The 26,660-nt window shown below is 41.6% G+C and overlaps 2 protein-coding genes across 3 annotated transcripts in view; both read left to right on the forward strand.

Annotated features, from left to right (window-relative positions):
* Nucleotides 1-1,046: 1,046 nt before the first annotated feature.
* On the forward strand, nucleotides 1,047-19,168 carry xirp2b (xin actin binding repeat containing 2b). 2 transcript variants are annotated; one of them, XM_085765970.1, is made up of 9 exons: nucleotides 1,047-1,203; nucleotides 3,778-3,939; nucleotides 4,530-4,658; nucleotides 5,299-5,382; nucleotides 5,634-5,691; nucleotides 5,794-5,882; nucleotides 6,673-16,297; nucleotides 17,434-17,564; nucleotides 17,717-19,168. In XM_085765970.1, exons 2-8 carry the CDS (start codon nucleotides 3,889-3,891, stop codon nucleotides 17,523-17,525), a joined length of 10,128 nt encoding a protein of 3,375 aa, XP_085622096.1. In that variant the 5' UTR covers nucleotides 1,047-1,203; nucleotides 3,778-3,888; the 3' UTR covers nucleotides 17,526-17,564; nucleotides 17,717-19,168. The 2 variants fall into 2 exon arrangements, with proteins under 2 accessions (XP_085622096.1, XP_085622097.1); XM_085765971.1 differs by lacking the exon at nucleotides 4,530-4,658.
* A 1,207-nt stretch (nucleotides 19,169-20,375) lies between these two features.
* Nucleotides 20,376-26,660, forward strand: part of b3galt1b (UDP-Gal:betaGlcNAc beta 1,3-galactosyltransferase, polypeptide 1b) — a 48,322-nt gene continuing 42,037 nt past the window's right edge. Inside the window, exon 1 of the mRNA XM_085764356.1 lies at nucleotides 20,376-20,487. The gene's annotated coding sequence lies outside the window, so the exon portion shown is untranslated. The remainder of the gene's footprint in view (nucleotides 20,488-26,660) is intronic.

Below are 26,660 nucleotides of genomic sequence, written 5' to 3' on the forward strand. Positions count from 1 at the left end.
CTCTCTGTGTGCCTTAACTCTGCTGTGACTCAGAGGGACCAGCATCAGGCTGAATAAAGAGCAGGGTCATGATGAAAAAGAACATGAGACTGCAAAACGCACACATATGTGTGTGTGTTTTTTTTACTTTTTTTTTTTTTTTTTACTAATCTTCAACCTTGACAGAAAAATAATTGCCTTTCATTACAAATAGCCCAGCTGCTTAAATATTAAAAGGCCCAGAGTAAATACGGCATCATATTAATCTATATTTGAAATAATCAGGAAAACAGGTCAACAGGATCTTTCCACTCCAGTGTGTGGGTTTAGTGGGAGCAGGAATCCTGGAGTGTCTCTTTAAAGCAGGTGGTATGCAGGTATGAGTTACACATGCTGCAGATGAACAGGGTTGTGTAGATGCCGGGCAGACATGTCTGCTCATCAAACACCCACCCAGCTTCCACGAGATACCAGAGTCAGGCTGGCGCCACTGTCTCCAGCTGGGCTAAACAAGATGAGCTGGCTTGCTCTTCCACACTCAGAGGTGTCTCTTGTCGTATTTACGCCCACCCCCCAACCTCCTCCCCTTAACCCTCCGTCTCTTCAACAAATAGCATTACATCACTGACCCCGTTTCAGACCCCATGCAAAGCGCAGCACATGGGCAATTACATTTCACCACCATTTACTGTCACTCGAGTTTGCACCTGCCCGACACCCACTTGCAGTACTTTTGGATTAACAGAGGCAGTGAATAATGAGAGATTCTCAGAGTATTTATTGTGGATTTGTATGTGCATAATTTGGCATATCATGACAGGCGGTGACAGCTGCTGGAGTGTGCAGTGCACTCTGATGGAGGGCGTGATGATGAAACCAGGGTGACCTGATTTATTGGTACACAAGCGTCTGCAGTGGAGTCACAGGAAGTATTTCCATATAGATTTTCTGGGGACTTGACATGGGAGGCACAGAGGCCTTACTCTCTAAAAAAAAACACCCCAGGCCCATCTTTCACAAGTGGGCGGAGGGTCTAAAATAAAATCAGCTGCCACTGTCTGCTCGTTGGACAGAGGTGGACACATACAACTGGAGCTGGTCTCCAACGCTGACTGGGATTTGCTTTTGGCTTGAAACGACCCTGCAGGCCGGGGGTGCAGTGGCCTCACTGTGGGATTCTACCTGCTGAGTTCTTTTTTCTTTTTTACAATTCACCATATCCTGGTAGGTAATTGTTAATTAGTGGAGCATTGTTTGTGTTTTTGTGTTGAGTGTAATTTTATGAAGAAAAAAAAAGGATATTTATGTTAATAATTCTGCATGTCAAGGAAATGGTGACACATTACAACATTTCTTTTTGAAACCTTCAGAGAAAGACATGGAAGACTAGCAGTGAATACTTGAGTGTACATTTAAATTCATTAACATTGTCATCCCACTGAGTGCACTTCAACTAAAAGAAAACAGGAATAAAATATAAATCTTATGTCCGTCCTGCGGGAAAATAAACTGTGACTGAAACACCAAATTAACTGATTTTTGGGGCCTGAGGAGAGATTGGATTTATTCTTCATTCATTTCAAATAGATGGAGTGGTGTTTGTGCAGAGGCCAGTTACCTCTAGGTGTTATCTCGCTCCACTTCCATGATGCCAGGAAAGCCATGAAATGAGTAATACTGAAGAGTAATTACAAATAAAGACATGAACATAAGGTTATCAATGCAGGGAATCTGAGAGCTGCTGGAAAGGAAAGCCTTGACCTCCCAGCTTTCCTCTTTATTTCACTGAGAAACACGACCCTTCATGGTTAAGTTTAAAATAGGCTTGATTTATTTTTGCAGGTACATGGCGCCTACATTACTTCACTTTCTTGTTATTTGAGCTCCCACCCCAACCTGACATGTCATGAGATAGCCTCAGACTGTTGACAGGTTTTTTGGGGCCGCAAATTTTAGTTCCTGCCACAATAGTTTAGAGTCCGTGAGTCTCTGCCCTTAAGACCTGAAATGGAGCATGCCACAGTGCACTGCAGTTTTCCAGTGGTGAAATTTTGCTGCTGCTGAAACACAAAATTTTAACCAAAAGATAAAAGTTACTAAATCTCTCTAATTTTAAAGAGTTGTGTAATGCTAAGTCCTTTCTCTGGTCTTTATGATTGGACTGGTTTTCATAGACATACCCATCATTCCCCTTAGGCTAAAATAGATCATTGTAGTTGACAGCTAAGCTACAAATCAAAAGTAGCCAGTAGGAAAAGTAAAGTAATACACAAGTGAAAAACTGCTATCAGCGCTGCAATAAACCAATAGCTGTTACTTTTTCCATGGTATTTCAACAGCATTGCAAGCACAAAAGGTTTATAAGGCCATGCTTTAGTTAATATTTCAATAGCTCATCACTTGCAGCTCTCTAACTCAAAGAACTGATTACAAATTTGGACTTTTTTGATCTTTTGATTTGGTGGTTCATTCACTCTGTAGTTTAATATTTGTTTCTGTCCCAGTGCTGCCAAAAATAATATTACAGATGTGAAATATCATCTCATGCTGGCAGTCTGATAGCTTCTGCTTAACGACATGAGCTGAATATACACGCAGTTTCAAAAAGGGTTAATTCACCACAGAGCAGAGCAGAGATGAAGATTTTCCTCTAAAGCTTTTAGTCTTCAGAGTAACAGATCGTGTTATAAGGTTTTGATGTTGTACTTTCCAAACATCAAACATTGTAGATTCATATTTCAGATGTGAGTACTGAAATTCACAAAAATGTTGTTTCAGCAGCAACCGGTCAGCTATCAAGTCAGTTTATTATCTCTGTGTTTGTAGCACATTAAAATCCTCTCTAGGTTAACGATAATGTTTTTTCGGTTCTGGACTGCTGAAGCTGCTCCAGACTGTAATGAAGTGTAATTATGCCTAAAATTGAAAGGCAAATCCAAATCACAAATAATCCCACTTCCTCCTTGATGATCACCTGAACCTTGATTGGAAAAATATTATTATTTTTATTATTATTATTTATATTTTATACTTTTGGGTGTTTTAGTTGACATTTTGATATCCGTAAGAATGATGATATTTCTTAGCATCAAGTGCCATCTCAGTATAGTTTTACAAACTGCCGGGAAATGCTGGCAAGAACAGGTTGTTTTGTTTTCATCTCTGAGCCTCTCTTCTGATTGGCTGGCTGCTGAATGACGGGCACGGGTACAGTATTATCAAAGCTCACCAGTAAATCAAAATGCTGATGGTCAGTCAGCCCTCAAGTGAGTTTCAGATGTTAAAGTTTGGCCCAGACTTACACAGCTCACACTGCTGTAAATTAACTAACCCTTTTTAATAAACCCAGCACATCCTGTGAGACAGTGAATGTCAGGAGACAGGTGTGTAACTGATTTAAATTATGTCCCTGTGGAGTATTTCAAGAGATACTATTCAGATGAATTTCACCTAGGGGATGAATAAAGTATATACCTCTCAACAAGAGCACTACCTGCACTGTTGTAGCACCTTGAAACAGATGTCATAAATTTGATAGGTGAATTCAAATGCTTTTATTAACAGACTGGCGCTACCCTGTGCTTTTAGTTTGAAAATCCTGTTATTGATAGCCTGCATAAAGATAGGTTAATATGATTCATATCAATCACATTATACTAAAACAGAACATAAAGGGCTCTGAGACACTTATAGCAGTCTACACCACTGCTAACTCCTAATAATTAGATGACATATACAGTACTAACACACATAGAAAAAGCATATTCTTTAACAGTTTATTGGATATTTGTGCTGCAGCTGCTGGCAGTGCAGGTTTAACAGAGGCAGGACTTCCTGAAAGCTTTAAACCAGAGGAACCGGATTCACTCTGTGGACTCAGAGGTCATCCCACTGACCAACTGTGAGGCCATGTACCAGGCAGCTGTCTCCACGCGCGCAGACAACACCATCCCCAGCAGGGTACTTAAGCTTGTGCATGGACATACAGTATATATTACAGCCACAACATGTAGCTTACAGTACCCACCAGGGCTGCCTGCACTGTAAAGAACAGTTGTGTAATTAGAGGGAAACTTTCTTACAATTTGTTTTAATGGTTTGTTTGCGAGCTCAGAGGGCTGAGGGTTGAACAGTAGCTGAGCTGTGGTATTTTCACCATTATTGTTGGTGTTGTCATACAGTTATTAGTGGAAGTGATGACAGTTTTGCAGCCGGGAAAAGGGGGTCAGCCATCTTGCACATATACATATATAAATAGAGAGGAAACATGAGACTACCCTCATAGGGCAGAGTATAAAGGGAGGCTGCAGAAAACATAAAATATTGTTGACTCTATTTTTGAATTTCAAACTATTTCATAAGCAGAATATTATGTGAGTTTGTGTTTGTTTGCAGAGAGGGGGGAAACAGACTGCATATAGCATTAGCTTCATGTTTTACAGTGACCTGTACTGCATGCATACAACGAAGAATAGCCCTGTGAAGCAGCCGTTTGATTTCAGGTCATGTAGGAAGTGAGAGGCAGCTAATGATATTTCCTGCTTCATTAGGTCATGGAGGAGTCGGAGGTCTGTTCCCTGCCTGGGGGACTTGCCAGTGTAAGGAAACAATTTCAGACTCAGGAAACATCAACATCACACAATGTAACCCAGTTCCATTTCCAGCAGAGAACTGTGCAGGTACACATTCGAACATGGGATATGCCCTTTAACAGGCTAATGCTGTGAGCATGAAAGAGATGATTGTGGCTAAATGACAGTAATGTTTCTCCTGGCCTGAGTCTGTTTTGTTTTGTTTTTCAGCATGGGGGCGGGGGCTCCTATTACATCTTATTGCACCAATAACATAGAGGGGTGCTTGCATTTATGTTACAGACATTGCTTGAGTTTTCTAACAGCTTTCATAAAAACCTCTAGGGTGCTTGTCTAACACTAATACTGTAGCTCCATTGGATAGAACTTACTAAAGTGATGAAGAATTCATTACTCTATGCTTGGTACAGTGTGAGTGATCAACTTGGCATATTCGTTCCTCTAAGTGTGATTAGTCATTTTAAACTGCAGCAGGCAATCTGGTCCAGCATCTTCTCTACATGGTGTTGAGGCGTGTACTATAAAGCTTTGGCTGGTGGAGTAAATTGGAATGAAGCAAACTCACATCTGTGGCTATGATGAGGCAAAGTGGGGGAAGGTCTGTGTGCGGTGAAATGACGCGGAAAGAGAGAGAGAGAGAGAGTCATTTGTGCGAGTGCCTGGTGTTTGTGGCAGGTAGCCCACACATTCCTGCTGCGTTTGACAACCACTGTCTTCATCTTCACAGGAAATGTCTAACTCAGAGGTGACAGTGTTGAGCAGCAGCATCGTCCCAGGCAGCCAGCAGCTAAACTTCAACCAAGAAACGATGGTACCCAACACATCCCTGTCGCTGTGTCTCTGCAGGCAGGCAGGCAGGCTTCGCTAATGAGCTAAACGCTTTAATTGCCTGTTGAGCAAAAAACTGTATCTGATTGCAATCAATCACATTTGTGTAATTAATGTTTGTTTAGTAGTCATTGACATGGCTGAGATTAGAAACATTACATTTGATAAGAACATGTGCAGTCTATGTGTAACGTCGCTCCATCCATTTCTTTTTACCCTATCCTTCACCAACAGGTGTCGTACAGCAACAACAACCTGGCATCCAGTTATGAAAACCATCAGAATGAAACAGGTACAGCAGTGTTTAGATATTCCTTATTCTCTGCCATATACACTGTAATTGCCTAACAAGTTTAAAGTGTCCCTTTCTACTATTGTCTTTTCCTGCTTTTAGAAGAGGAATTTCCCAGGTACACTACAAAAGAACTGAGGGATCGCTTTGAAAGAACAATAGAGGAGGCTGCTCCACACAAACCAATCAAGGTAAACATTTCTGCTTCACTTGACTCAGACATTTAATTTGGTTGAACTGTGAATCAAGACATATAAAAGTTATAATCCATAAGATTTTAGTCCTGGTTGATATGGTGGTTTGTGATTTAATATTACAGCAGGCACTGTGGAACAGTTGTTTTTTAACAGAACAACAACAGAAGAGCAAATAGTGTATCTGTTTACAGTGCAGCCAAATGTACACATTGTTTTACCAACTAAGGTTATCGAACATAATTGAAACTGAAACAGTGAAGATTGACCTTGCTGGGTGGGCCTGGAGGCGTGTAGTGCGCTTGCAACTTTTCATCTATCAGTTCACTGTCTGCTCTTTACTGTTTCATTTCCTCCTGTAATATCTTAAACTGATCCACTGTTCAAAAGGGTTAGGGTTATATGATAGCGGTAAGATTAAATCACAAGCAGTAACCCTGGATCACATACAGTACATGCATCGATTCCTCCCTTGTCGGCAGTTTAAATCCAACATGGGAATGGTCGACAATAAATGACCGCTGCGAAATGCATTGTCTATTTTCATGAAACTCTCAGGGATTATTACTTAAATCTATCCAGTGATTTATTTGTTCACAGTACGATTAACCTTGGATTGATATGTCATTTTCTATGTAAAGTTTTTCATCGTTTATGGCACCATTTTCACACTTTATCTGCAATAGTTTCAACAAGGTGAATCGTAATGCACATACTGTAAATGCCACAGTGTAATGTGATAGTTATAATTATTTACCCATGAATATCATTTTCGTTCCTTAAAAAGATTGGACGTGACATCAGTCAATCCAAGTGGTCCTCAAATATGACACAAAATAACAGAGTGACGAGTGAGATCTTTGAGGCATCCGCTGCTGAGGTCACAGAAGTCACAACAGCCGCAGAGATGGATTATGAGGACTTTCCACCCCCACCGGCTGATGATTCTGACTATCTCCCACCCCCACCCCCTGATTTACTACAAGAACCATTAGAGAGTCAAAATGTTCCAGTAAACGATTATTCACCTGAGCCTCCAGTCCCGGCAAACCCCTCCAAATACCCACTCAACAAAGAGGCTTACTTCAAGCAGAAGAGTATGAATGAGCTAAAACGCCTTTACAAGCACATTCATCCTGAAGTCCGCAGGAATATTGAGAAAGAGTACACTACAGTAGACTACAGTGACAGCACTGAAACTGAGACTAACCACTTGGAGAGCCAAGAGTACATGTATGAGGATGATGGTGCTAGTCCCGATGAGCTCTATGATGAAGAATATGTGGAATGGGAAGAGATTCTCCCAGGTGAGGTGCAGGCAATGCGTTGGATGTTTGAAAATAAACCTTTGGACACCATCAGAGATGAAACTCCTGAGGAAGATGACGACAGCAAGAGGATAACTCAACAGGAAGTAATTCTTGGAAAAGACGTGAGGCGCACAGCTTGGATGTTTGAGACCAAGCCGATGGATGCGCTGGGTCCACAAAACACCAACTCGACAGAATATAAGAACAAAATCAACAAATTCAACAAAGGAGATGTCCGCGCAGCTGCGTGGTTGTTTGAAAACCAAACTATGGACACTCTAAACAAAATGCATAAAGAGGAGGATTTAACAAAAGAGGTTGTGTTCACAGAAGAGGATGGAAATGCCACTATCTATATGATTGACAATCAGTACATGGAGAGCCTTGGGCACACTGAGACCATGGATGAGAGCCACCTGCTCAGTCTAAGGGCAGTGTTAGAGGAAATTAATGGAGAAGTGAAAACTATCACAAGTACATTTGACACTCAGTTTAAATGCATCATTATGGGACAGTCCAGCCAAATGCTGGAGATTAAGTCTGTGCGCAAAATTGAAACTGAACTGGAAAACTCCATCGCCTCACGTTGGCTTTTCGATACCCAACCTCTGGATATGACAGACAGAGAGCCTACAGCTTTGAAACTTGTGTGCAGCCTTTCCATGGAGGACAGCAATAAAGGAGACTGGGGCAGGTGGTTGTTTGAGATAAAGACATTGAATTCGCTCGATGAGTGGGAAAGCTCACAGATGGAGAGGAAAGAGATCATCGGAGCGGATGTGCGCAAGCACTGCTTAGTTTTTGAAACACAGCCAATGGATTCTCTGAAGGATGACTCCAATGCCAGACCTCAGTCTCTTGAAGAAATTATTGGAGGAAATGTTAGATCTGCAAGGCACTTTTTCGAAAGCAGCCCTCAAACAGCCAGAAAGAATTGCCCTGAGGTTGGAAAACTTAAAAAGGTAACAGTAAATGAAGACATAAAAGGAGATGTGAGGCACCAAAAGTGGCGCTTTGAGAGTCAACCTCTGGAGCACATTAGAGAGGAGAAGAAAGAAGTTACACGAACCGTTAATATTGAGGATGACCTCACACAGGAGGATGGCACAAGCTGCAGAGCTGATGTTCGGAAAAATTGCTGGGTATTTGAGACACAGTCAATGGATACTTTAAAAGATGATTCAAATACTCGCCCATTGACGAAAGAAGATATTATTTCAGGAAATGTGAGATCAGCCAGAAATTATTTTGAAACAGTTCCAGCCGAGGAGTTGAAAGAGCTTGCAGAGGTGGGAAAGCTGAAAAAAACAGTAGCACTTGATGAGGAAAAGGGTGACGTGAGACATCAGAAATGGCGATTTGAAAGCCAGCCTCTGGAGCAGATCAGAGAGGAAAAGAAGGAAGTCGTCCGAACAATCGACCTGGAAGAGATTGATAAAGTGGACGTCTCAAACTACAAGCACATATTTGAGAGCACTGATGTAAGCAGGTGGGATGAGTCTCAAAAGATTCTCATAGAGGGTGTAACATCTGGTTCTGTGAGTTCAAATAAAAACCTGTTTGAGTCTACGCCACTTTATGCCATGCAAGACAGCTCAGGCCACTTCCATGCGGTGAGAACAGTGCGGCGTGAGGAGGTCGTAAAGGGAGATGTGACAACCTGCAAGTGGATGTTTGAAACACGACCAATCGACCAGTTTGATGAAAGCATGAATGAATACCAAATTATCAAGGGTATCTCCAAACAAGAAATTGAATCTGGTGATGTGAAAACCGCAAAGTGGTTGTTTGAAACGCAGCCTCTTGATGCTATCAAGTACTTCAGCAACATCGAAGATGAAGAAAACGTGGAGATGCGCACAGCTACTGATGTCATGAAGGGTGATGTGAAGACCTGCAAGTGGTTATTTGAGACGAAGCCGATGGACGTCCTGTATGAAAAGGTGGAGCTGAAGGGTGACGATGAATCTGAAGAAGAAACACATAAGGGAGATGTCAAAACCTGCACGTGGCTCTTTGAAACACAAGCGCTTGATACTATCCACGACGAGACAGAGACCGTTCTGAAAACATGCACAGTGAATCAAGAGGACATTAGAGGAAAGGATGTCAGAACGGCTCGTTTTCTCTTTGAGACGGAGAAACTGGAGAACCTCACTGGGGAGGAGACAGACGCTTTCAAGTGTGTCACAGAGATAGACATCGCGTCTGGAGATGTGTCAAGAATGAAGTATATTTTTGAAAACCAAACATCCGATATCATGACTTCTACATCTGAGGAACTGATGCAAAAGCTCAAGAGAGTTCAGACTGAGGATATTCAAAAAGGGAATGTGGGGAACTGCAAGTGGCGCTTTGAGAACCAGTCTATTGATACGATACACGATAGCCAGGATGAATCCATGAGTAGCCGCACAGTGAGCGATGTGCAAGGAGGGGATGTAGATAAGAGCCGTTTCATTTTTGAGACATTCTCCTTGGACGAAATTCACGAGGAGTCCTCAGAGACAGAGAGAGAGCTGATGAAAATGCAAAAAATTGTCCGTGATGAAGATGAGAAAGGCGATGTGAGGAATTACACAATGATGTTTGAAACTCAGCCCCTTTATGCAATTCAGGACAAAGAGGGCCATTACCACGAGGTCACCACTGTCACCAGTGAGGAGGTCACACGAGGCGATGTAGTAGGAGCCCGTTGGTTGTTTGAAACCAAGCCTCTTGACGCCATCAAGGACACAGATGAAGTTTACATAATCAAATCTGTCACGCAGGAGGACATGCAAAAAGGAGATGTCACCTCCGCTAAGTGGAAATTTGAGACGCAGCCTCTCGATAGGATTGCTGAGGAAAAGAAGGTTTTGATTAAAACGGTTGAGGATATTCAAGGAGGCAATGTTAGGATGAATAAAAATCGTTTTGAGTCTGATGCCCTCGCAGAGGAATCTGTTAGAACGGTTAATGTGAGTGAAATCCAAAAAGGTGATGTTAGGACTGCGAAATGGAGATTTGAAACGCAGTCCATCGATCAAATAAGAAGCATGAGCTCTGAAAATCTGATTGAAATGGTTAAACAGGAGGAGGTTGCAAAGGGTGATGTTAAACATTCAGTCTGGCTCTTTGAGGAAAATCCTCTCGACCACATTAAAGAGGTTGATGAGGATGAGGATGCGGATGAGGATACAACCATCACTCAAGAGGAGATTCCCAAAGCAGATGTAAAGACAACAACATGGCTATTTGAGACAACACCATTTGACAACTTCAACGAGTCAAAAACAGAGAGGACTGAAATCTTGGGCAAAAGTGTCAAGGGAACGCTTGAGGAGCTTTATAGTCAGCAAATGGTGAATTCGAAAGGAATTCTCATCGAAGCTGATGAAATTGGCGATGTTAGGATGGCAAAATACCAGTTAATGAACAAGCAGGCTCCAGAGATACAGCGTGAGGAAGTCATCAGGGGGGATCTGCAGACTATTATGATGAACCTACTGAACAGACATGAAAGAAATGAGCGGCAGGTAGTCATAGATTCAGAGGAGAAGGGTAATATCACCTCAACGGTGCAGCAACTATTCAACCAAGAGAGAGACAGCAGTGTTGAAAGGGAGGAAATATTACGAGGTGATATTCAGGAAGCTATAAACAATCTTTTCAACAGTGATGGTTCAGCGAAACATGGGATACTAATCCAGGAGGATGAAAAAGGAGACGTACGGATGACACTATATTCCCTTCTCAATAAGCAGGAGAATGTCAATGTTGAAAAAGAAGACATAGTGAGAGGGGATATAAAGAGTGCTCTTCTAAGATTGTCCGGCTCAGACACAACTGATCAGACAGCGAGGATAAAGGTAGATGACATTGAGAAAGGAAATGTCAATTTTTACTCCACATGCATTGAATCTGGGGCACTAGATTACCTTAAACAACTTCATTCAGAACACGATGACGAGACTGCAGCTGACACAGCAGAGAAGGAGAAGATTGTCGGAGGTGACATCAAGGGCACCAAGCTCATCCTCTGTCATAATCAAACGCAAATCGAGCGTACAGTAGAGGATGTCATACCTGGTGACGTTCACAACACAGTTAAAGTCTTCATGTCTGAGCCAACGGTCTCATTAGAGGGGCTCCAAAAGGAGGAGATAGTCAAGGGTGATTTAAGAGCTGCTTTGAATTCATTGTCTGAATCAGTGAATCAGACAGTTGCTGTAGAGAAAGAGGAGGTGGTGAAAGGCAACATACCGAAAACCCTGCGGTGTCTGGAGAAGGCTCAGAAGTGCTACAAAGAGGTGGAGAAGCCAGATATCGTCCCAGGAAATATCAAAGGGGCTCTGAGATCTCTTGAGAAATCATCAACTTCCAGAGTTGGCACTGTTGTTGAGGATTTAGTTGCTGGAGATGTGAGGGCCACTTTAAAATCCCTGGAGCAGGCAAAGCACGCGGTGAGAGAAGTTGAAAAGGAAGAAATAGTGAAGGGTGATATTCACACTGCATTGCAAAACCTCCACGATGCCTCCAGTGAGAGGAAAATGTGTCAACAGGAAATAGATGTGCAGGGAGACGTCAGAGGAACAATTCAGCTCTTCATGGAGGCTCCACCGTCACCAAGGATGCAGAGGAGCCCGAGCCTTGAGCGTGACATCAAGGGTGATGTCAAGATGTCAATTAAGTCATTGTATGAGACACAGGAGCAGAGCCAGCTTGAGAAAGAAGAAGTGATAAAGGGTGATGTTAAAGGCACTATCAAATCACTGTTGGAGACAGCACAGCGTGAAACTCCTAAAGTTAGACACGGAGCATACAGAAGAGTTCGAGTCAAGCAGAGCCCTCCGGTTAAAAACCTCACTGTTGATGCGCAGAGGAACATACAAAAGATAAAAACAGCTAATTTGGTTGAAACATCAAAAGAAAATCACTCCGTCTGTAATGAAACCAACACTGTTGCAGTTAAGTCGTGCACCGTGAAGCAGTCTGCTCAGCAATCATCCACCGTGGTGCAACATAAAACTATCACCCAAAACCACGGCATCAAAACAGTGAAGACAGAGTTTCGTAATCTGAAGTCCAACCCAAAGGGAATGATAAAACGAGATAAAACCCAAGTGAAAACTGATGTTTACATCGTGAAACCACAAGGAGCGGAGACAGATTTGCCTCTTCCACCTCCACCTCCACCAGTGGTAGACACTGACTTTCTTCCTCCTCCCCCTCCCACTCCTCCTCCTCCTCCTGATTCTGACATTGATCACCTTCCTCCTCCGCCTCCACCGCTCACCGGCGAGCAGGACTTCCTCCCACCTCCTCCCTCTCAACAAGAACTGGAGACTATGCCAGCACAGACAATTCATACTTCACCAGCCCAGGCAAAAAAGATGACAGTGAAAAAAGTGAAAGCTCCGGCTCTACACCCGGTCCCGAAACTGGAGCCTAAAGTGGACCTGGTTCAAACAGTAAAGGTGGCGGTGGCGTCAGAGAAAGTGGTAGAAATGAGTCAAAACAAAGTGAAAACGACAACACACACATCAAAGAATATGTCACGTGAAATCCCTCCACCGCCTGAGTCACCACAACCAGCAAGGAAAGTTTACAGCTCTCCTGTGAAATTCACCCCTCCTTCCTCTCCTACTCCCAACACGAGAGGGAAAATGAGCAAATTTATTACTCCTCTGATAAAAGCAGAAGAAACCTATCGGAAGCTGAGGGAGGAAAACACACCCCCAACCACTCCGACTCCCCCGTACATACATGACTCATTTACGACGGCTGTTGAAATGATTTCCACTAAAGACACAGAGCAGTCAACAAGGAATATGTCAGCAATCACACAGCAGGGTAGTGAAAATATTCTTCATTCAAACTTACTACCGTGTGATTTATCCAAGCACGTTGTTAGTACCACCCAAGGCAATATCTGTACCAGTCATGAGACAAAGCTCAGCGATTCAATGATGATATCCAGTGCTACACAGCAAATTGTCTCTAATAAGACTTCCAAGGTTATCTCCAGTCAAAAGACTGCATCTGTGTCAGCTGTTCGACAACAGATGCAGACGACAACACAGAAAACTGTTTCTGTTTCCTCTGAACAGTCTGCTGCATCTGTCATTACTGACAAAGTCCAGATCTTAACAACTGATGCTGCAAAAGCAGAGGACATGACTGCTGATAGAAAGAAAGAATCTAAACATCAGAAAACGAAGGGCGTCAACAAATCTGAGGATAAAAAGAAAGACGAAATACATTCGGATAAAATCCCTATTCAAATCCTGAAAACTGAAACGGACGTCGCCACTGAGGAGAACGAAAAAACAAGCAAATCACAATCGGAACAGAACAGAAATACAAAGGATGATACAGCAACCGAATTTAGCAAAAGCCTTCCCATCCAGTCCTCTAAAAAGGAAAATGTCACTTCAGACAAAAATAAAAAGGAATCCAAATCGCCACAGCGTGATAACAAAAAGAAACACGATCATTCTCCTACCAAGAGCCAAGAGAAAGCGTCTGATAAGCCACAGCCAACAGAAAAGGAAACTGCCAATACAAATGGGAAACCAGGCAAATCAAACCAAAAGGGGAAAAAGAATAAACAGGAAAAGCAAGTAGAAGCAAAAATGTCCAGTGAGAGTGAGAAACAGAGTGTTACAAAAGATCTGAAGGTGGAAGTGATTGAAACTGCTGAGGTGAAAGTGATCAGTGAACCCAAAGAAGGAAAGACAGAGTTAAAACAAGGGATTAAGGAAGTTACTCCCGCTCCTGCTACTGCCTCGGCACCTGCTGTTCCCGAGATTATAACTGGCAGCCAAGTCGAAACTCCAACTCCCACGAAGAAGAAAAAGAAGTCCAAAAAGTCTAAAGGTGGTGCACAGTCAGGTCAAGCTAAAGATATTTCCACAGAATCGAAGACAGAAGCTACAGAAACCATTACAATAACATCTGGAAAATCCCATCAAACGCAGGAAACAATTTCAGTTTCTCAAATTCAAAAAAGTTTAAAAGAAGAGCACATTCAAGTCAAGAGAGAGGTCATTACCACAGAAGGCAAAGACCATCAGCAGCAGAAAGGAGCTCAAAAGCATGAGAAGGCATCTCACAAGAAGAAAGGAGTGGCAGCTATTCAGCAGAGCACAGAAGAAACAAGAGAAAAAAGTAGGAGCGTCCCCATTACAGTGACAGGCGAGTCAGAACAAACTCAGCTGGTCAAGTCCACAGCAGGGAGAACAGAGGACTCTCAGAGCCAAGAGGTCCAAGTGTCAATCTCTCACATCACAGAGACACAAAGAGTTTCAGAAAAAACTGATTCTGAATCTTTGAAGACTTTGCTCGACACAATCCCCAAGTGGCTCATAAGTCCAGAGAGAGAATGTGAACTGGCGGGATCTGCAGTGGAGAGCAACGTACAGAAGAATGAAGAAATGACCTCATGTGTGAGCGAACTCGTCGAAGCTGAACTAATGCATCAGGAGGATAATGAGACAGTGGAGAAGCACGAATGTGAGGCGGTTTCTGAGAAAAGCATCTCTGGTGGGGCCACAGCAAAGATATCTAAGATCAGTATTGGTTCAGCCAGAGTTGAGAACCAAGTAAAGAAAAAGTCCTCTAAAGAAAGAAGGAAGGATGAAGTGAGTCAGTCTAAGTCTGTTGATCTCCGGGCGCCTTCGCCATCCCTGAGGATGCGCTCTCCATCGCCAACATTTATTACCATCGAATCCACAAGAAGAACCGACTCCCCCCAGAGGGTGACTCCATCGCCTACCCTGCTGCACCGGCCGCCCACACCTCCCACACCACCACCACGCAGGTGTGACACCCCGACGTCGCGCCTCACTAGAATCACACCTTCTCCGACCTTTGACCGCGCTGAAAATTTGGCTCGACTCAAGGACACGACGGCAAAGCTCTCACGCGGAGTCACACCACCGCCACTTCTTACTCCCCAGCAGATCTCAGAGAAGAAATCGGAGATTGTGGAGTCGCCTGCATCATTCCATCGCCAAATCAAAATCTCGTCACAAGCTGCGGAGGCTTCGGGTTCGGGGACGTCGCTTGTGACAGAGAAATCCGAAAACAGTTTATCTGCGGAGGCTCATCAGACACATGTAGGAGAAGATCAAGCTAAAATATCTGAGAGTTCGAATGCAAATGAAATACAAAGTAAGTCGCCATTGTGTCAAGATGACCCAGATATTGTTGATGCTTTAGATGTTTCTGAGCTATCATCTACATCTGTCAAAGAAAAGAGAGAGTTTTTTGAAGAGGCGCGAAAGGCTGAAATTAATAAGACCTATGTGCGAAAGGAGCCCATTGCAATCCCTGAAAGACTGGGCCCAGACATGGAAGAGTGTGAGGAGGAAAATAAGAACAAAGAAACGGATGAAGTTCCCAAGGCAGACATGTCTAGTCTTGTAAACAAATTTGAATCACCAGAAGAGAAAATATATACCAGAAAAGAGCTTATCCCACTCGTGGAGCGGCTTCATGACGACGCTGAAAGCGCAGATTGTGACAAAGAGAAAGTAGACATCAGGGAACAGGGAATGCCAACTTTTGACATCCAGGCTATTAAAAATGTTTTTGAACTGGGTGAGCAGAGTTCCTCATTCAGAGAGGAGAAAAAGGATCAGGAGGAGCCCGTGTCAAGCCTGAGTGAAACAACAGCAGACACTTCAAAGAGGGAAAGTCCTCAAGAGACAAAGGGAGGCTCACGGCAGAGCACCCCCCTCCCTTTGCAGAAAAATGAGATAGAAACTGTGCCAGCAGAACCATCAGGCTTCTCTGAAACCAAATCAATCACAGAGAATTTCTCAAATGTTGATGAGTTTGGTAACAAGGTCACTGGAACAAGGACAACTGTCACCGAGCACTCTGAGAGTGTGTCAAGCCAGCCAGCTCCGTTTTCCTACGCAGATGCAGTCAAAAGAAAAGCTGCGGCAGTGAAGCAAACAGAAACATACGATGACGACGCCACCGAGAATCTGCTGAGGAATTTCCACAAAACGTGGACGGAGAGCGAGATGGTTTTCAAAAGTCTGGGCTACACCATCTCTGAAGAGTCGACATCACAAGTTGTGTTGCAGCAGACGGAGATTGTTTCATCTGGTAAAAACTGCACAGCATGAAACAACAAAACTAATGGCATGGACTGTGGACGGGTGTTATTTGAATAAAAACTAGTTTGTGCTGTGTTGCAAAAGCTGAATTTCTAATTACTGCATTATGTAGATTATGTAAGCTTTTCTGTAAAACAACAAGCGCTGGTACTAACAACATGTCTTTAGTCTTTAGCTGCTCTGTCAGGCCACACTTCTGCTTTTGGCTACAGTAAATGCAAATATGAACATTAATATACTTGCAATGTAATGCCAGCATACAGATGTACAGTATAATAAGGTATTGTGTAGGATTTTAACATGCTTACATTTACTTATTACTGTAGCACTAAACACAAAGTATGTTGGGGCTGATTGGGGACGTTGTGAAATAAATAATCTGACCTGAAAGTTGCAGTGGTGGAGAAGTGAAGTGAGAGATTCAAACTGCTAACATTGCTAAAATTAAAAGTAAAAGTCAGGCCAGGTTTTTAACAAAATCTTATCTTTGCACATTTGAGTTTGCATCAACTTCACTAACAGTGAACATGACATGCACTTGAAAGCTTTTTGAGGGGGAAAGGAAGAGAGTAAACTTTGAGTTTCTTCATTAATCTGAAGTTTTTGTATATTGATTGTGACAAGGATGATGTCATTCTCAACAGAATTGCCCTAATTGGTCTAATTGGTCATGATAAACACTGACCGTGCACTGTAGTTTCAAGAGGTTGTCAATTAGCTCAGAGAATGAAGCCAGCATGTAATGTATCTTTCCAATGGGGAAATTACAGTATACAGTCTGCAGGCTGGAGGTTTGCAAACACGGCCATGCTGCAGCTGAGAGATGCCTGTGCAGTGTGTTTGTGCATGAATGAAACAAAAACCTGAGGAATAATATCAACCATCCCCTCTGACGACCATTGTCAGGTTTAAATAAATGAATGAGCTTGTCACATCACCTTTTCAAATGCAAACATAAGCTATTGTATGGCTTTGTATTAGGAAGATTATCCATAATAAAAACTGGAAGAAAATCTGTTGCTCATTGTTGCATTGTGAGACAGCCCAAAAGAAAACGCTTTTCATACTGGATGAATGAAAAAAAAAAAAAATCCTCACAATTTACATTTTATCTCTTTCAAACAGGTGCGAGTCCCGAAGTCGGAGCTCTGCACAGTATGTTGGAGGAGAGCTTATCCGATGGATGCTCTGATAGTGGACAAAAAAAAGTACCATAAATCCTGTTTCTGCTGTGAGCACTGCAGAAATAAATTAAGGTAAATATGCCACTAATGTGGATTCTTTGAACATTGCAATAGTAATTAGTTAATGTCTTGCTGTTTTGGTGAAAGCATAATTGTTTTTTTTTTAAAGGCCTGTTTTATATGTGTTGCGGCTCTGAAAAGAAGATTACTCTCTTGTCTTACAGCCTAGGAAATTACGTCTCTCTCCATGGACACTTCTACTGTCCTCACCATTACAAACAACTCCTCAAGTCCAAAGGGAATAATGATAATGGATTTGGGCAGAAACCTCCCTCAGGAAGTGGTGGACCTTTCCCCTCAGATGAGAAACTTGAATGGAGATATTCCATGAGTAGCATAAGTTCGGTAGACAAAACCCACGGTAGTGAAAACAAAATTACAAAAACATTTGATGAAAGCAAACCACAGTCTAACAAAATGTCTGTAGTTTGGCCCCCACAGGCCGATCCCCCCAAGAAAGCTTTTAAAATAGAAGAAGACATTCAGCTAACTAAACCGCAGTGGCCCCCTCCAGACAATTCCCCCAAGTCACCAAAGCACCAACACAGAAAGGCCGTTCCCAGAAGTGTCCTTTGAAATCAATCCACCCAAAAACACACAGCTAAGTCAAATAAATCCAGAGAAGAGGCACGCAAGAAGGAATGGTAGAATGAAAATACTACCAAAGAGCTGTCCTGTTGGTTCATTTGAGGAAGTGCTCGGTTGAAAGTCAGTGAGTGAAAAAAGGAACGTGACAAGTGAGGATATAGAAAGAGCAAACTGTATATAATTGTAAATATTGTGGAAAAGCAGGTTGTAAGAGTATTAAAGAGAGATTTGGATTGATGTGGACAAAGTGTGGAAAATGGATGTAGACTCGAAGTAGCGTGCCTTGAACTGACCGGTTTTTCCCATGTGTCATTTTTCCATCCACTGCATTTTATACTACTTCCTTTACTTATTTGGCACAAAATGATTGGATTCATTTTAACCATGCTACAAAAAATGTTCCTTTAACTTGCCAAATTAAATTTAGCAAGTGAGAGGGACAATATGATGATTAAAATGAATATATTGTGGGGCCTAATAATAATTCTTAATCTACAGTTTTAGTTTACAGTTCAGAATAAAGTGACAACTGAATGTCTTGCTCACAAATCCCATTAAGTATAGTGATGTAGTGATTGTATAGCATAGTCACATATTGTACCCTCAAATGTAATTTGGCTGAGTTTCTTTTTCACCCCTTCAGTTTTATTCTAGCATTAATTGGTTCAGTTAGTTTTTTCCTACGGCATGTCAGTGCTGTTCTGCTGTTGTATTATTTTGTCAGGACATTTATTTTCAACATTTTTGCGTTTGTTTTTTTAGCACCTGGTGTGCAGACTACTAAAACCATCTTGGAAGTATTTTATTTATATTAAAAGTATATAATATAAACATGTGAATTGGTGATAATCATGTTTGTTTTGGACATTTGTATCCTATTTTAAACACCAACTATTTTGCAATATTTTGTAGATTAGACAGTTATACCTTGCTTTGTACAAGAAAACGCCTGATTCCGTCATGCTGTCAGGCTGGTTCACTCACTTTATTGCTGATCTAAGAGCAATAAAATGTTGAATTTCATCGTTTCCATTTGTCTCTTTGAAAGTCTATGGCCTACTTTAAGTCTGGCACCTGTGTTGCTGTTTGTGTCACTGAATCTCCATTGCATCCACATCAAACACACAGAAGAAGTACTGCCCCAGAGCTTGTCAGGTACACATCTCATAGACGCTGCCTACAGTAGACAGGGTCAGGTCAGCAGATCCCTTTCACACCGTCAGTATAATCTCCTTTAGAAGCTATCCCTACCTCAGGGGGATTTTGGAGCTCTATCTGCAGGCGTAGCCTACAGTAGACCAGACAACCACATCCATGTGAAGAAAAAAAAGAAAAGAAATGGAAATTGAGCATTAAAAGAAAGGCAGGTGAGCAACAATTTGGTTACATGAAGCCGTGTGATACGGCAGCACAGGACCGGAAGTCTTAAATAAAATTTTACAGCCAGTCTAAAATAAGCTTATGACCAAATGTGGCTACTCATCCTCTTACTGCCCCTCACTGTGTGGACTACTGCGACCTTAGCTTACAGTCTGCTGAGTGTGACCAACTTCACAACTGCAACACAGCAGATGCATTTTAATTTCAACATGGTCAAATTATAATCTTTACACATTAAATATGAATTATGAATGTAGGCAGATTATTGTGTGATTTTCCTTACATGTTACTTTAATTACCCAATATAGACCTACTGGAAGTGGACACATTTTAACAGTATTATATTACTGTATTTACAGTGTTTTAACTTTCTAGTTTCATCCTTAACATTTCTTTTTCTAAATCTCATAATGGCCTACTCATATTGTAAATGTTATTGGTAATCAACTTTTTTTTAGCAGTCTCACATCTTTAGTCTTGCATATAGTGAGTTTTAGAGGAAGAGACGAGACATTGCAACCTGAAAAAAAAAACAGCATAAAATCATATAAAAGAAACAGCAGAATACCTCAGTACCTGTGCAGCCGCTCAGTGCACACTCTTTGAACAGGTCTATTTTATCTGCGCGTAATTCTCCAGCAGGAGAGCGCAGGAGCGAAATGCGAGCTGCGGTGTGTGTGGAAACAGTTTTGCAGGAGTTAACTGAGATTCTCTCACAGCGTCAATCTACCTTGCTACTTCTGTCCGTATGCGCTCCGCACTTTCTCTCTTTGAGCGGATTGGTGAGGGATCTATCGGATTACACTCCGATTGGTCGCCGGTGTCACGTCAGACAGCTTGCACTACCATCATGCTGCTTCCTCCCCTCCCCAGTCGAAATAACTGTGCTGGAGAGGATGCTGGAGCAGAGCAGCAGCAGCGAAACATCAGGACCACAAGTCTGAGTGGGATGGAGACACTGAGTGCGGTAGGCATTTACAACAATGCTTTTTTTCTCTCTCTCTCTCTTTCCCGTGCGACGTGGCGTGTGTGGTGCATGGTTTAGCGTGGTTTGTGGTGTGGGGGAAGGTTCTACTTTTGGGTAATTTCTGCAGTGTTATTAGATTTCGCCTGTCCTTAGATAATAATCTGTCCTTCCTAATTTCCGTGCGCTTCCGTCCGTCCGGTTTTCGGGTTGTGGAGCTTTGATCTGTGCTTTAGCCCGTTCCGGTTTCACCTGTCTGGCTCTTTGGAGATGCGGCTACTTTGGCTCACTCACTGATCTCCGTCCTATTTGGCAAGGGCTGTCACCTCTGCACTTCTGCTCAGAAATGCGTAGGCTGTCCAGGACGATGGGTGGTGCAGATGGCCAAGTTACACTGTAGCCTATCAAACTTTAAACACATGTATTTATATAGACTATCTGAATGTGTGTGTTTTTCCCCTCCCTCATCTCTTGCATAGAGCTATACTACATCTAAGAGCATGTCTGAATTTCAAAGGGCAGTGTATATTCGATCTCTGATCAGCAATGAAGTAACACTCATAAGCTATGGATAACAGGAATATTTCTTTGGGTCAAGGGGCAGCCTGTAAAATAATTCTTTATCATTACAAGTATGATTCTATGATTGAATAGCTGCTAAATGATGGTGAGTGAGTCAGACTTGTGACAAGGGGTGTCCAGTTGCAACAGCAGCCTGAATCGAAGACTGAAAATGAAGCAGCTCCTCTGAGGTCTTAAAAATCTCTTGTGAGTGTAATAAGTTTTCAGTAGTCATAGAAACTGTGGGAGCATGTTTTTCTTGTCCTTACTATTCATTGTGGAAGGCCCCACAATTTTCTTTTTCCATTTCATTTCTGCTAGGGCAGAAAGAGCTACTGTGCTACTATTGTGCTGATATGTGAAAAAGATGAGTTAAAACATGCAGATGGATGGAAATCTGGAAATCTGCCTAAAGTGTTCAAATACAATGTACTTGTTCCTTTACTGTTAAAACTCATTTTAGTGAAACACATAATCCCCAAATTCACTTTTAGCACCTCCAAGATAAGTAATTACATAATTTCAGAATCAGAATCAGAATACTTTTTGATTTGATATATGTTTTAAATTTTACTTTATTTTTGTAAATTTGAGATACTATTTTACCTCCAGTGTAGCAAACACTGTGGTGGAGATCATCTAAAACGGTTCAAAGCCAAGATGAGCGAGTTGCCTTGAGGACCTGTGTTTCTTCTCTCTGTCATTACTAGGACATTTTAGATCATTATCTGGATCAAACACTAATCCTCTTTCTTGTTCAACCACATGATGGTTTCCATTACATGTCCATCTGCCAGGACAGTATGTAAAGATTTGTGCCATGAGTGCCTGTCTGTCTGAAAGCATCGTTTTTCATTTTGTTTGCTGCTGATCTTGCTCACACCATAACTGGGGCTCTGTGTCTGTGCCCTGCTTACTGTGACTGCTCTCACTAATCACATTTCTGCAAGGTGTAATTAGTCGAGGGAGTCTAAAGCCTTAATCCTTGGTTTAAGTGTACAGTATTGCTTAGTCAGTGTTGCCTCCAATGTTACACAGGGCTTACAATCGGCATTTATGTAAATTTTGTTTAAGTATCAGGGTCCTGAACACATTTTAAATAAATAACCACGACACAGGTCTGTGTGAAATCTAAATGGAAAAAATAGACAAACACATGTTATAAGTGAAACCTATGTGGAGTTTTACAAACATGATTTTTATTTTATTTTTTTTTAATTCATGTTTAAACATGGTTCTATTCTTGGCATCATGTTACACAGTGCACCCTCTATGTTTAGGGCTATAAATTATGACCATTGTATCAAGTCGAGATAATAGCACTATATTTACTTGCAAAACATCCTGGGCTCAGGCTTGTTAATAATAGGCTGACATGTGCACAGCTTCTTTCTGACTGTATTTCTGCCATTCTCACTCCCTCTCTAAAAGCTCAACACATTATTTACTCAGAAATGTATAACTCTTAAATAATGGCAATAGACCCATAGAAATGGCAGCAACTTCAACAGAACTTACTCTCTCCCCTCTCATAATGCAGCCTGCCCACAGTGGTTTTATCATTAATAATTAGAGCAGAGATCCATTAGAAACAGCTGAGGTTAAGCTGTATATCGCAATGCAAAATACTGACGGAGGAATTTTATTTGCTTTGTCAGGATTAAAGAACTTAGATGGCTACAAGAGCAGTGAAGAGATACAAGGGGCAATAGCCTTAACATCAGGACTCATAAGATGTGACCAAAACCCTCATGCATATAGTAGGTGTACAAAAGTCTGAGACCAGTTTCCTATTGTAAGTGAATGGGAAAATAACACAGGGTACAGATAGAATACAGTATATCCCAAGTCACATATACTAGGCCTATACTTGATGATAAAACTCTTCTCAGGTTGAACAGTGTACAGGTACAAAACAGCCAAATAATTCAACTTTACATATTCAAAAGAATCACAACCATGTTACCTGTAAACCTGTGTACTTGTTACAGGTAAGACAAAACCGACACAGTAGGAAAACAAAGGTACTGCATACAGCTCCAAATCCCGAGGGGGGGAACTCTGCCAGGTGTATGCTCATATAGCTGAGTGCAAACATCACTCAGCTGTGATGTTTGCCCCACAATATAATACAAGATTATTCAAGTGTGTGTGCTGGAATTTCCTTCACCTGTAAGTTCACCATAGTCCTGAGAGACGAGGTCTAATAATCGCACCGAGTAACTGAAAATACCTGTGAGATTGTACAGAACATGCAGCTTTTTGTTTAGTCATTCATCATTGAAGCAGCAGAGATGGTTTAGCATTCAAGACGTTACAGTATTTTAAGGTGATTTGCTGAGTGCAGCTCATCTCCCTGCCCACTGTGTGGTGGGCTCATGCAGAAACTGAGCAATTTAGTTGAAATGTTGTGGTTTGTGTCTATTATTTATGAGAACTGAGGTACAAGTGTCATTAATGACTGGAAATAAGCAGATTTTATTTAATTTCATGCCACAACCACAAGATGTTTGTGATTGCTATGGTGATTATCGGTGCATGCAGCAATGGTTACTTGCTTCAGTTATAACAATGATAATGATGGTCTGATCTCTCATGATACAATATTGATTACCAGGTATCATCACGGCAACGCTGTCCATTGTGTTTCTGAGTGTTTCTGTAGGTTCTCTGCCTTTTCTAGTAGTTTGATCTATGTCAGTTCATGGCTGTAGGACAGTGATGATGTGCTTCTATTACTGTTGTGTGTGAGAGTGTGAAAAAAGCACTACACTACTATAAAACCCCTTTAACAACTAAAATCTCTCCATAATACAGTCAATTACTACAGTATTCCCCCTTTTGCCTTTTTAGCACCGCGTTTGCAGTTGGACTGAAATCGTGGTGTATTGAAGAAGATTTCCTTGCAACATGTATCATATACGAAGCAATTGTCTTGCATCTTATAATCAGCCCATCTAATGTGCAAAGAGCAGCAGTAGATCACATGACTCAAGGGTTAACGGCGGCTTTTTCCATCAGATTTAATGTATCATAGATACTGAGAGCATGATCTGTCCACACTGGTTTTACGATCCTTGGTGACGTTCAATTATAAACTGTGTTGGCGCACCCTGCTATTTGGTAGCTAGCTCAGTATCTAAATTAGGGCTACAACTAAAGACTGATTAATTATTTTATTTTAAAAATGTTTTAAACTATGAATCTACCAGGGGTGGAAAGAGTACCAAAAAAATCTACTCAAGTAAAAGTACAGTTACCTTGATGAAATTTTACTCAAGTAAAAGTAAAAGTACTGGTGTAAAAATCTACTCAAGTAAAAGTAAAAAGTAGTTCATTTAAAATTTACTCAGAGTAAAAGTTACTTAGTTACTTTTTTTTTTTTTGGGGGGGGGGGGGTATAATGGCCAGAGATTGGCCTCACATTCTCCGTGCATGTCTCTGTGTTCCAAACTTGTCCCTTCTCCATCGATACACTGGTCTCCATCATCTTTTAGCTCCTGTGGCACCAACTTGATTCTGACCTTCTGACACTGCAGTTGTCCAGAGCCAATCAGATGGACAGTTACAGTTACTGGCACTAAGGTTGTCACGATCATGATCATGATACTAAAATTTTCAACTCAATATCGATATTAAAGAAAATATTCGATACTCAATACCATTTTCAATACGGATAAAAAAAGAAAAGAAAAATCTTTCTCTCCCTCTTTCACTCACACACACCTGTTTTTTTACTGTCTTTCCTGTCTGCTCTCAAGGAGGGGAGGAAGGAGGAGGGGGGGGGGGGGGGGGGGGGTTTACTGTAGGTTCTCTCTCTCTTGCCTCTTTACTGTAACTGCTCTGAAGCAGTGGGCTGCTTGTCTGTTCCTCTGAGCATGGCCATGGATCTGACTGGGCTCATTACATTTAACTCAACGGGGGGACCGCCGGTCCGGCCTTCAGCCCCGGTGTGTCTGGCACGGTCACCATAAACGTAGCCGAAATAGAATGGACATGCCTGATAACGTTGTCTTTAATCATTAACGTCAGCTTTTTTAACCGCTAGCTGTGGCTAATGGGCTAATATAAGACGACAAACATAGCGACGAGCCCTGTTATGCACAAACTCACGTAGCGGTGAGGGGAAAGAGGTGTGTAACCTGCCTGCATAGATGACCTGCCTGCTGCTGTGTGCGTCTGTGAAGGGGGAGAAATCGAGGGCTTGGGCTTGTACTCGATGGCGGCGTAGCTACTTTTGACAACCCACAGAGTTATATATTTTTTACTTTGTAACTTAAGCTATTTAAAATGTAACTAAGTACATTTCTTCCAACAATATGTACTCAAGTAAAAGTAAAAGTACTGATTTTAAAAATTACTCAAAAAAGTACAAGTACACAAAAAAGCTACTTAATTACAGTAACTTGAGTAAATGTAACTAGTTACTTTCCACCCCTGGAATCTACTGTCAAAAAATAAACAGACTGATTTTTCAGGGGACATCTTTATTCACATGTCAAACTAATGATGGAATATATTGTATGCTACAGGCAGGTTTAACATAATCTATGTTCTAAATTTGACTAGAATATATCAGATACGCTTGAACTTCTCTTCAGTGTTTTGCTCTTCTTGCTCTCTCCCTTTCACAGACACACTCCCCCACCCATCCATATGTGACGTAGATGAGGAGGTGTGTGCGTGTTTATGTCTGTGTGTAGGCCTTAAGTATGTGTGTGTTTGTATCTGGAACGAAGGGAACTGGGGCCAGAGAGCGAAAAAAAGAAAAAGAAAAAAGAAAAGCACTAAAGCAAGTTTATAAATGCATTTTAATAAACAATAACTGAAGATGAAGAGAGACGAATGGCTTCCCGGCACACTGTCTGCTTTGCAGCAGTTGCAGGTTTGTGTTTCTACATAAAGTTTTCCATAACAAACACAGGCGGAGAGAGTGAGTGAGAGAGAGCATGAGCATGGCTAAAATACTGCCCTTCACTTGTTCAATTATTAACATAATACAGTTATAACCAACATCAGGTTTCTGCTGCTTGTGGTCTCCTCTGTCTCTCCATGCAGTTCGTAAAATGGTTAAAGGTACAAGTTATATATTTTTTAATGTCAATGCCACATTCATAAAAAGTCCAGACGCCGAAACTACAGTTCTTATATAATGTTGCTGGTATCATGTCAGGATGACTATCAATAAATGTTTTCCTGTCTGTTTCCGCTGGGAAACGTTCATCATACTGTATGTAGGCGAGATGTACATACAAAAGTATGAGAGTGCTTCTTAATGCTTTTATGATGAAGAACTTAACATAATGAGTTCAAGATATCATATATACTATATATTTTATTTATATATTATACACCATATCACCCAGCCCTTATCTAAAATGGTATACAGTGTTACATTATGCTGTACTACAAGACTGTGTTACATTTCTAGGATAAGATCAACAGCTGCTATTGGCTCTTTGGACTGGCATCTTTATCAGTGATAAGAAACAAGCAGAGAGGCACTTGTTAGACTGATGATCAGATGGTGACCCGCTGTCTGATGAAACTGAAAGAGGGATTAAATGTTTAATGATAGTAGGACGTGTTGGATATTTGGAATGGATGGCTGTAAC

The sequence above is a fragment of the Trachurus japonicus genome, chromosome 21 (assembly GCF_045865225.1).
Source record: "Trachurus japonicus isolate A0001 chromosome 21, Traja_1.0".
Classification (NCBI taxonomy): Eukaryota; Metazoa; Chordata; class Actinopteri; order Carangiformes; family Carangidae; genus Trachurus; species Trachurus japonicus.

Excerpts from the sequence above, each read along its gene's own strand:
- xirp2b (XM_085765970.1), top strand. The coding sequence starts at position 3,889 with ATGTACCAGGCAGCTGTCTCCACGCGCGCAGACAACACCATCCCCAGC. Across the intron at positions 4,659-5,298 it reads TCCAGCAGAGAACTGTGCAG|GAAATGTCTAACTCAGAGGT; the intron begins GTACACATTCGA and ends TCATCTTCACAG. Across the intron at positions 5,883-6,672 it reads CTCCACACAAACCAATCAAG|ATTGGACGTGACATCAGTCA; the intron begins GTAAACATTTCT and ends TTCCTTAAAAAG.